An 11,847-nucleotide genomic window follows, 5' to 3' on the forward strand; every position below is an offset into this window, starting at 1 on the left:
GTGCTAACTGGCACCCCCCACATGCCCCCATGCACACACTGGCATGACATGATCATAAGCCATAGCCTTGTGCAGCACCTATCAGGCTTGCTGGTGAACATGTGTGCAGCCAAACATTTTAAAAACAGTCATACTTAGCATATTTGTAACTCCTTTTGAGTTTTCAAAGCACTTTACATCCATGATCACAATTATATTTGTCACAGTTTTACAAGGCTTTATTAGCCCCATGGAGATGGGAGTGGAGGCTTAGGCAGAGCGGCTTACCTAAGGCCACCTGGTGAATTAATATTTGAAGTAGGGTTTCAGCTGGGGACATCCCAGCTCAGACTCACAGCCACTATGCTGTACCAGCTGCAGCACAATGCTGTTCCAGGATGAGCACATGACAGGCAGCAGCATCAGTGAGATTGCAGCCTGTGTGGGGGTGAGGTGGCCTTGGTCTCCCTGTGTTCTCTGCTATGAGTCCTAATCCTGCATCAGTTTTAAAAACCACCTTGGTATTTGCCAAGTAGCCGGGAGTAGTGGTTGACCTACAATTTGTCTTGCGGACCAGACTTGCAGTGTTTTAATATTTGAAACTGGCAAGGTTGAGCTTGCAACATTTGAAAGTGGACAAACTCCAGATTATTCATCAGTGAAAATGACTGGGTGATGCTCCCTATTTTACATCCAGCTGCTGCAGGGAAATCAGACATCATCTCTTACGCCTGATGGTTGAAATGCAGGATGAGAAAGGAATTCCCTGTTGCAACTCCCAAGAAACACCCTTCTACTAATTATGGCCGCTACAGACACAATCATTATGCTGTCCACCAGCTCTGCCAAATCCTAATTGGAAACATATGAAACAGCCTTATACAGAGTCAGACAGTTGGCCCTTCTCCTCCAATATGTGACCACATTGTCTGCTACCAGCTTTCTAAGATCTCAGATGGATAGACGTAATGAGAGCTTCGGCTATTGGGTGGTATAAAAATGTAATAAATAAAATAAATAATGACTCTTCCCCAGCCCTGCTGGGGATTTGTTTAACTGAAGCTGTTGCAGGTTGAACCTGAGACGGTGGGCCTACAAACCATGTGCTCGACCACCACACGTGCCCCGGGCTTGGTCCTTACCTGGCAGTTTGCCTCCACTCCAACCCATCAGGGGTGCTGAAGAGTTCGGACAGCTGTATAAATAGCACTGGACAGTGAGCTTCTTCACTCTCCTCCTCCTGTTTCAGCATAAGGCTGACCCTCTCTGCTGCTGAAGAGATGCTGGCAGTGAAGATACTCCTTCCAACAGCCTGGCGGATGACCACAGAATTCCTGCTGGAGGCCTCCTGGTCTGCACCACTGCGGTTGCTCATCACGTCTGCTTGAGGAATCAGCCCTTCCACCCTTTCAGGGAGGCTGTCCTCACTGGCACCCCCTGTCCTTGCTTTGGACATCCTGAGTCTAGGCAAGCCCCCTCCCGTCAGCACACCTGGCTGTCAGCAGGGCCCCTCTGCCCTCCTTGGCAAGGCCTTGGGCTCCAGCAGAACAGAAGTGGAGCAGATCCAAGTCATGTTGCCTTTATAAGGGGGCAGAGCTTGTTCAGGCCAGACACAGACAGGTGGATCAGAGCACCGCCCCAAACAGTAACATCAGGGAGAGAAGCGCTGCCCTGCCCTGCCCTGCCGGCACCAGCCGGAACTCACTGGTGCAGCTCCATCCTGCCCCCCTAATCACCAGGACTGCTCACTCGGCTCTCATGGATGAGACTGGTGCTGGGACTTGTTTACAATGGTGTACTATTTGAAGCCCAGGGCAGGGCAGGCCATCCTGGGAAGTGGAGAAACCTGAGACAAGGTGGGGGCAGGAGGAGAAACCCGACACATCTGAACCCTTAAAGTGGTGGGAGCTGGAAGGATTTGCAGGAGCCGGAGAGAGTGGGAAACAGAAGTCTCTTCCAATCAAGCCCAGCTCGTGTGCCCAAGGAAGGGAGGCAGTTGCATGGGAGTGCACAGCCTCCTCCCCAGCGCAGATTTGTGCCTCTCTGGGTTTGGCAGGGAGGCTGACACATCTCCTGTGGGGTGTGTGTGTGTGTAATATCAGCGGCTGAGTCTCCCTGCTCAGATCATGACCAGCTACTCTAGGGAGACAATAGCAAATACTCAGCACTGGCTCCAGTCCAGTGCCAACTCCGTGTCATGGTAGGGGTGGGATGGCCTCACTTCTCTTCTTCAGTTTGTTGTTCTTGAGCCAAAGGGTTTTTTCAAGCCTAATTGCTGCATGTGGCTAAGTGTGTGTGAATATGCATGCGTGCATGAATACATGATGTGTGTGTAAGAGTGTCTAGGGGTGTGTGTGTGTGTGTGTGTGTGTGTGTGTGTGTGTGTGTGTGAATGAGTGTGCTGTGTGTAGGTGCATGTACGTGCATGCATGCATGAATAAATACATGGTTTGTGTGTGGATGTGTATAAATGGGTGTGTGGGTGTGTATGTGTATGAGAGAGCATAGGTGGCCATGCTCACCTTTTGCTTTGTCCCTGCCCACTGCGGACATGTGCCCCCAAGACGTTTAGCCAGTAGGCATGAGGGAATGCAGCCCTTGGGTTGAAAAGGTTTCCCCACCCATGTAGTATGGCTTTTATTGTTCCTATGTGTGATAGGTTGCTAAAGAATCCAAGTTTGGCACCTGAAGAAGATTATCTCCTAAAATGGATCAAGTGACCAGCTACTCTCGGTGCTCTGGTAATTCTTGGGAAGTCTTCCAGCAGTCCATATATTTTGAGCCCTTGCCCATATAGTTTCTAATTGTTATCATCTTGTGGTTAATGGATATTTGTACATATTATTTGCATTCCTAAACAATTAATGTCATATTTTTGTTTAGAGCTGTGCACAAGTGGCTTCTCAAAATACTTCACCCTATTTGTGGGAAGAGAAATTGGGGGACAATTTAATCAAATTTCTCCAGGGAGAGGAGAATTTCTCCAACAATTTCGAACAGGTTGGCACCACCATTAGCAAGGGCTGTAGAACAGCTTCTTTCTTTCTTTCTTTCTTTCTTTCTTTCTTTCTTTCTTTCTTTCTTTTTCTTAAGGGTTTTTGGTTTATTTGCACTGCTACTGCAATAGCATCAACTGTGTTGGCAGCCTGGCCCCCATTTTGCATTCTCCACAATGCCCCATATACCTAGCATCACTCCAGGGCACTGAGGGGAGGGAATGCAGGCATCACAAAAAAATAATGGTGAAGACAATATGGAGAAAATTCTGAAAGGTGTCCTTTTATTTCTAGGAGGCAAGAAAAGAAAAATCTCAGGAATTTCCTGAAAGTTTTCTTTCTCATGAAAGACTATTTTGCTGCCTCATTCTCAGGGCATTTTATTATTTATTTTGAAAGTATATTGGTGGTGTTTTTGACTTTAACTTATCACTGTGAGGTGGCTGAGGGTATTATCTATATTTTTCTTTCTATTTCACATTTCACCATTGCTCTACAGTCTCCCAGGCTGCCTGCACTTCCTGATCTGAAAAGGCCTGAAGGGAGGAATAAATTCATGATGTTTTCCCAGGGGCGGAAAGTGCGGGAGGCTACAGGCTGTCAGACAGAGGATTGTACAATAAAAGACGGGATACTCACACACACTCTTCAGTCATCTCATAATTAAGGTAAGTATAAGAACCCTGAACCAAACCCATGAGAATTTCTCCAGAATTTATTTTCTCTTGTGTTTCTTTTTGAAAGCAATTTTTTTCTATCAATTTGAATGAGAATGGTCGAAATTTTCAAGGGAGAAATTTTCAGCACAGCACTATTTTTGTTATCCATAGTAGTTGCAGTCTGTTTCTTAATTACCATTCCAAGTTGTTCACAGATACAACATAGGAATGATTTCATTGTTGGGGTAAACAAGCAAGTGAGCTACCCCAGACACACCTTGGCCTACCAACAACATGTGTTGCAAAGCAGCTTAGTCACCCCCTTTCTTCAGGAGATGAGTTCGCAAATGCTGGTTCCTGAAAGGCATCTAGAGCTACTGCTCACAGGAACAGTCTGCAGTTGTGGCTCCTTTTTCTGCAGAGGGAGGAATGCTGGCATTCATTCCCTTTGCCTGATCAAGGTTTCAAAAGGGAGGGACTGTGACTTTTTGCCTTTGGAGTCTGACAGAAAAGGAGCCTTAGTTTTTAGGATAATGGCAATAACAACAATGTGGAGCTATTCTATCTTTTATGTAAAACTCCATAAATGATGCAGGGTGATTGCAGATCTTTGGAGGCCTAATCTGGAAGCATCCAAAAACAAGAACAATGGCTTATACAGCACCACGTGTGCACATGGCATTTTACAGAGTTTCATAAGCAAAAACACAGGAGTTTTTCTGCTCTAAATTTTGCCTCAAGAAGCTTGCAATCTAATTTTTTTCAGTGTGGAGACAACAGGAGGAAGCAGGAAGGTGAGGGAAGAAAAGAGAATGTAAGTTCACATGTGGCAAATTGCATCTGTCAAATCCAGACAGTAAGAAGCATTCCATATGAACCTGCTTGCTGGCAGTGATGATGAGTCCTTTATACTCCCCTTTTCTGCCAAGCAGTCCATGTTCTTCAGGACAGCCCTGGACTTCTCTAGGAAGCCATTAGGCATGGCTGTTCTGTTCTCATTTGACAGCAGTGTTGTTTCAACACAGCTACAAAAGCAGATGTAACAAGTGGCCCTGGGCTAGTGCTACAAGTTTCTACAAAGGGGCAGTGTAAGCAAACCACGTGTGTGTATATAGTTCAAATATCTCTGCATGTACCAAAACACGATGTGTTTTCACTGTAAACAGTGTTCAGTAGATGGGGTGGGGGTAAGAATGAAGGTGGAAAGTCTCCAGCAAGGGCAACAAAGAGGTTCATGTTTCAGGGGAGGGGAATAACGGGATGGACACAGCGCTGTACAAGGAAGGCATCACTGCCTTCATGCCCAGGCACCTGAAAAAGAACAACTTATGAAGAACATTTCTGTTTTGCCTTGCAGAAAAGCAGTTAATGTAAGCTAGTTCAAAAAACAACTACTCATGCACACACACACACACACACACACACACACACAGAGAGAGAGAGAGAGAGAGAGAGAGAGAGAGAGAGAGAACACAAATTGAAAGTGAATTTGACCAGCTCATAGACATCACATAGCATGAAAGTGATCACAGGAACTGCCATGTTGGGTCAATCTGATGCTAGTGTGATGTGTAGAAGCACGGCTTTGACAAAGGATCCATCTCTGGAGTGGGACTCTTGCCGTCCCATGGGAAAGCCACAAATAGGCGATACGTGCCTTCCCCAATTTGTCCTAATCTTCAAAGGGTTCTGTTTTAGGGAGGGGAAGCTGGTTTGGCTTTGCCGATTCTGTTCTGTTTCCCTCTGATGGTGTCTACTTGCTCTATAATGAATCGAACCAAGACTTGGATTTCCAGTTTTTTTTTAATGGCTGCAATTTGCTCACTTAAAAACAAACAAACTTGGGTTCTGCTATTTGTGCAAATTGCAATTTGCACAATTTTTTATTATTATTGCTCAGGAGTTGAGGATCAGGTTGCTGAGTGATCTGGTCCCCTTTCCCTGACCTGTCAGTGTCAAAGCATGTGCATATTACCCACTGACAGTTTGGGAAAAGGGCCCCCGATTGCCCACCTAACAACCTGATCCTCAGGGTTTGAACTGTTGAACTGACACTTTGGGGCCCCTACTTCCATTATATACTTGCCTGAGTCTCAGGCAAATGATTTTAACACAGATGCAGCCTGCACCCATTTTTCCTGGCTGCTCCCTTTTGCAGTAGCCACAAAAAGCACTTCCCAAGAAAAGTAGAGGCAAAAGGGTGGATCAACAAGTTCTTTGACAAGTGTGAATAATGGTTCCCCCGAGTGAAACAAAGTAATGTGTGGAGAGAATGAAACTGACAGGGATATTGAAAAGAGGGGAATATGCTTCTGCCCGGCTACATAGTGGACGGACAGACCTGTGATCGCGTGCAGTTGCGTAAGAACAGCATTTAAAAAAAAAAATAATGACAGGAATATTTGTGCACATTTCAAGATCTAAAAAAATAGCATACATTGCAATTTGCGCAAATGGGGAACCTGGAGTTTTAAAAAATGCGCTAATTGCAGCCATTGAAAAAAGACAGACATTTTCCCAGAATCAAATCCCCTTGATACAGCTCCCCCTGCCCCCCCCATCCCAATCCTGCTTATTGAACCAGAAACTCTGCAGAAATCTGTCAGGCTTAAACAGAATAGATTTCCCAGTGTTGCACATCCCTAACCTAGATATAGCATAATTCCTGATGGAAGAATTATTGTCTGCACAGGCACAATTTCTCTGTGATGGGGGCTATACGCTTTACCTAAGTATCCCCTTTCCACTCTTCCTTTAAGCATTCACTATGCAATATAGCAGGGGGTTACTGGAAATGCACTGATGGCGAAGGAGTTTACTTGCTGGCTTTCTACATGTCAAGCAGCTCTTAAAGCCAAAGACATCCTCCCCCAAAATAGGGGATGATCCTAACAATGTGGATTGCCCCGTGTTGTGGATAAAATAACACCCATATTCAAGCCAGGCTAGGGGGAGAAATATGCTTCTAATCAACCCCAGCTTGCAGTCACATGAACTGTAATAGGCTAGTAAGTGAGTATATGACTGGGCAGGGGGAGGTTGCATCATGCCAGGGTCCTGCTCAGGTTGTTTCTCAGTGTAAATTGTGCCATTACCCACTCCTGGGTCTCGTGTGACTTGAATGTAGCTCTGACAAATCAGTCAGAGGAGCTTTTGTCTTGGGTCTCCTTGGATCTTTACTTTACTTACGTACGTGGGACTTCTCCCTGGTGGAACAACTATACAAAGTGTAATTTTTTTCCATCAGGGTGTTGGAATGGGTGCTTTGCTGGGGATCTGGAGCATCTGCAACAAATGCTTCTACCCCATTACCTGCTGCAAGCAGATTGCTGGGCCCTTGGGGGCAGCGAAAGGGGGTGGCAGAGCAAGCAGACCCTACTTGCAGCAGGCTACAAGCAGAACTTTGCTTGACTCAAAACTACTTGGGAGGAATAGAACAGGGCTGCTCACTTTTGTGAATGACCTCCTATTCAATTTCTCACAATATCTCTACTTATAGGATGCTTTCTCCTCGACCATAGCTGTGGAATGGCTCTCTCCCTCCCTCCCCCCTCTCTCTTTCTCTCTCTGTGTGTGTGTGTGTGTGTGTGTGTGTGTGTGTGTATGTGTGCTGTTGTTGTTGTAATGGTGCTTCTCAAGTGATAAAAACTAGTTCAGGTGGATCCATCAGTGCTTATATTCTTTAGTCTACAAATCTTTGGTCATACTAGCTGGGAAATATGGGAGCACCTTGAAAACACCTTGATTACTAGAAGCCAGCATGAATTTGTCAAGAACAAATCCTGTCAGACTAATCTGATTTTTTGATTGGGTAACCTCCCTTGTGGACTGGGGGAATGCTGTGGACATAATATATCTTTTCTCAATTACATCAATGGTATAGATGTGGCATCCAACTCTGGTTTAACAGATCTTCCTCTGACCACAGTAAATTGAAGGAAACAAGCTCGGTTCGGCAACTACAGAAATCGTGTTTGTGTATTTATTAGAAACGCTGTCTGACTTGTAAGTTTTTATATATATTTTTAACTTTTTTAAAAAACTGTTTTGTTAAATGGAGTTTAATAAATACAATTTAATATATATATATATATATATATATATATATATATATATATATATCTTGCTTTCAGCAAAGCTTTTGACAAAGTCCCCTATGATTTTCTGATTAACAAACTAGCTAAAAGTGGGCTAGATGGAACAACTATTAGGTGGATCCACAATTGGCTACAGAATCGGACTCAAAGAGTGCTCATCAATGGAACCTTCTCAAACTGGTTGGAGGCAACGAGTGGGGTACCGCAGGGCTCAGTCCTGGGCCCAGTGCTCTTCAACCTTTTTATTAATGATTTGGAAGAGGAGGTGCAGAGAATGCTTATCAGATTTGCAGATGACACAAAATTGGGTGGGATAGCTAATACCCTGGAAGACAGAAACAAACTTCAAAGTGATCTTGATAGACTGGAGCACTGGGCTGAAAACAACAAAATGAAATTTAATAGGGATAAATGCCAAGTTCTGCTCCCAGGAAAAAGAAACCAACTGCACAGTAACAAGATGGGGGATACTTGGCACCAAGAAGGATCTTGGAATTGTTGTAGATCACAAGCTGAATATGAGCCAACAGTGTGATGTGGCTGCAAAAAAAGCAAATGCTATTTTGGGCTGCATTAACAGAAGTGTAGCTTCCAAATCATGTGAGGTACTGGTTCCCCTCTATTAGGCATCTTGAGTATTGCGTTCAGTTCTGGGCACCACAATTTAAGAAGGATGCAGACAAGCTGGAGCGTGTTCAGAGGAGGGCAACGACGATGATCAGGGGTCTGAAAAAAAGCCCGATGAGGAGAGATGGAAAGAACTGGGCATGTTTAGCCTGGAGAAGAGAAGATTGAGGGGAGACATGATAGCACTCTTCAAATACTTGAAAGGTTGTCACACAGAGGAGGGCCAGGATCTCTTCTCAATCATCCCAGAGTGCAGAACACGGACTAATGGGCTCAAGTTACAGGAAGCCAGATTCCGGTTGGACATCAGGAAAAAATTCTTGACTGTTAGAGGAGTACAACAATGGAACCAATTGCCTAGGGAGGTCATGGGCTCTCCCACACTACAGGCATTCAAGATGCAGCTGGACAGCCATCTGTTAGGTAAGCTTTTAGGTGGATTTCTGAATTGAGCAGGGGGTTGGACTTGATGGCCTTAATAGGATCCTTCCAACTTTACTAGTCTATGATTCTATGAGTTTTATTCCAACACATCTGGAGAGGGCCAGGTTGGGGAAGGCTGCTATAAATAACAGGATTTAGGCAGGCATTAAAGGGCTAGCCTCAAGGTTTGCTCTGAGTCAAGGTGGATTAATGCTGAGCAGGGATGGTTTTAGGATAAATAGAACTGGGCCGGATCTACACTACTGCTTTAAAGTGCTTTATAACAGTCTTATAGCGCTTTAAAGCAGTTAAAGCGCTTTATAACTGTTATAAAGCGCTTTAAAGCAGTAGTGTAGATCCGGCCCTGGAGTGCTTGATTAAATGAGATGGGAGTCCTCAGTGGTGAGAAGACCATGCTCGGCTTTCTAGCCTGCCTCCACCTCTATCTTCACTTGACCATCAGTTGGACGGCAACTTGCACGGGTTGCTTTTTCAGCTTCCACCCCTGGCAACTGCTAATCAGACTGGGACCAAGGATGGGACTGAAACTTCAGCTCATTTCTCTGTACCTGCCTGGCAGCAGTTCAAGTACATCCATCCCAAGGATGAGATGTTTCTCCCCAATCTCAGAGATCTCTGCAAAAGGCAGAGTAAGCAGTGGGCTGATCATCTATTTCTTCTGACCAGAATGACTCTGCTTAGTGTTGAGAGGAAGCCTCGCCAGAGGCAGCTTTGTTGTGCTTCGGGGCTCTGGGGCGGGATAGAAATGTAATAAGACAATAATAACGCCAAGCTGTCTCTGGCTAGGCTTCCTCTCAGGGCTAAGCAGAGACGGCCTTTTCCCACCTCCACTGGCCTTGCCTTAAGGGGGCTCTCTGGCAAGTGTGAAGAACCCTGTGCTCTAATGTTTCAGTGGCCTTACATTAAGTAGTCGTTTCCATTAACTGCCATGGCTACGTTTCCCTTCCCGAGGGACAAATTTGTATTAAGGCAGGCGGCTTTTAAAATATGAGTTGAATTTTACAGCAACCACAAGGTGGCAGGATGAGGCTATCTGATACCTATTATGGTCTCCATCCAAGATAAGAGTCTCATTTTTAATAATGCAAAATACTCTGACAGAATGAATACATTTAAGGCTGTTCCGCATATTCAGTCAAAGCATGTCCCTGCCGCATTGAACTATATTTCTACAATGTCCTGTTGAGTGGCAAAAGTAATGTATTAATACATTAATTATTAATAACAATCCACCCCAAGTTAAATATTGTTTATTGTACCTATCAGTTAAAGATGGAAGTTATAGAGCATTATTATCATGTATCACTTTTCACTGCTTTGTGCCAATAGTTTCATGGGGAAGAATAATCGTTGGGACATTGAACAGTTTGGAATAGAAATTCCTTTGTCTTCTTAGATTTGATTAGAAAAAGTTGAAAGGAAAGCATTATTAAATAATGGCATTATGAAAAATGGGACAAATAGTGCTTACAATTTATGCTATGGAGTCTTTCCCCCTAGATTTAATATTTTTTTAAAAAAAGTTCTAATTTCGATCTTGGATTGATAGATGCATAGGATAAAAGGTTTATCTAAAAATTGTACAATAACAACATACATATTAGACTTCAAAAATAGAAGGCTTAGTAATTCCTTTCTTTAAATACTTGCAAATCAGAGCCTATTAGAGTTCAGCAGAAGCATACATCTAATTTTAATAACTTTTACAAACCCTATTGCTATTCAGGATGCCACAAAAAGGATTATTTTTTAAAATGTTTAATTCTATACGCCAATAATGCCAGGGGGGGAGATACGTTACCACTATACTAGTGCAACTGCTGCAGATTCAGCCAGCCCCAAATAAGGGGGAAACCACACAACAGAGCAAAAACAACACCTATATCCCAGCATCTATGGCAAACGCTAACAATACCTGCCATTTGCAGACTGTCACAGTGTTGATGTCCCTATATCATTCGGAGGGAGCCAATGAACTGAAGGCAATGGACAGACCCCCACACAGGACATCTTGCTGCCCCACCCCACACACTAGCAGAACAGCCTCCATTCCACGACGTCCTGTAGCACAGGTGGCAATGCTCCAGCTGCTATGAGTCCCCAGGCATCTCCGCAGGTGGGTTTGTGCCCCTTCATGCCCCACCTTGCTCTTACACCCTGTGTTTGATCACAACATGCACAAAAAGAATGCTAGCCCATACAACACAGCACCCCAATAGCTGCCTTGGCGGGAGGCCAGCTCGGAGAACACACAGCCCTCTTTGGCCCAAGGGCTTAAGACCCACCAAGGGAGGAAGAGAGTCTTTTACCAAGCAGGGAAAGGGCGAGGCCTGGAAGTCACAACCACACACGGTCAGCAACAACCTCCAGTATGGGGAATGGATGGAACAGGACCTCTCAACTATTGCATGCTTGGCCAGCAGCTGTCATGTCAGAGGCAAAAGAAAGTGAGCTCCCTCCCAAGACGAAATCCAGACAGCAAACTACCCACTCAACCACAGCAGCAGCAGCAGCCAAGAAACAGAGGCATAATAGGCCATTTGTCTTCTTTCAGCCATCAGACTGACGACCCAATCCTACGCGCCAGGAATACAGGGGTTGCAGGGGCGGCTCTAGCCCAGTAGAAAAGCTTGGGTTTCACATACAAGAAGACCCAGGTTTGAATCCAGGATATAACCTCTCACTAGAAAAGATGAGACAGGCTTGCTTATGCTCTGGAATACCTGGGTGTATCAGGAGGAATGCAGCATGTGCCCAGAGACCTTTTGCCCCCATCGTGCTTCCAGGGTCCATCTTCCCAAATTGGGAACAACGTCCAGGTATATTAGAGAAGAGTCCTTCCATTAGTAGGGGAAAAGCTGCCTTTCATTCTTGCTATGACTGTGGTTGTGAGTAGCTAGTTGTATTCCATCCTTGGCATTCTTGATCATCCTCCTTGACTTCCTCCAGAAACATTCACTGAGCTCATCCGTCCTTCTGTCCTGTTTACGCTTCCTGACTCACCAAGATGAGAAAAATCAGAAGAAGGTATCTCATGGTCTGTAT

General features: G+C 44.8%; 1 protein-coding gene across 1 annotated transcript in view; it reads right to left on the reverse strand.

Moving 5' to 3' along the window:
• SLC4A9 (solute carrier family 4 member 9) overlaps nt 1–1,517 on the reverse strand; it is a 76,714-nt gene extending 75,197 nt beyond the window's left edge. The window contains exon 1 of the mRNA XM_063130134.1: nt 1,122–1,517. Coding sequence (XP_062986204.1) covers nt 1,122–1,435 — 314 coding nt within the window. The 5' untranslated portion in view covers nt 1,436–1,517. The remainder of the gene's footprint in view (nt 1–1,121) is intronic.
• Nucleotides 1,518–11,847: the final 10,330 nt, after the last annotated feature.

Source organism: Elgaria multicarinata, chromosome 7 (assembly GCF_023053635.1).
Source record: "Elgaria multicarinata webbii isolate HBS135686 ecotype San Diego chromosome 7, rElgMul1.1.pri, whole genome shotgun sequence".
In the NCBI taxonomy this organism is placed as follows: Eukaryota; Metazoa; Chordata; class Lepidosauria; order Squamata; family Anguidae; genus Elgaria; species Elgaria multicarinata.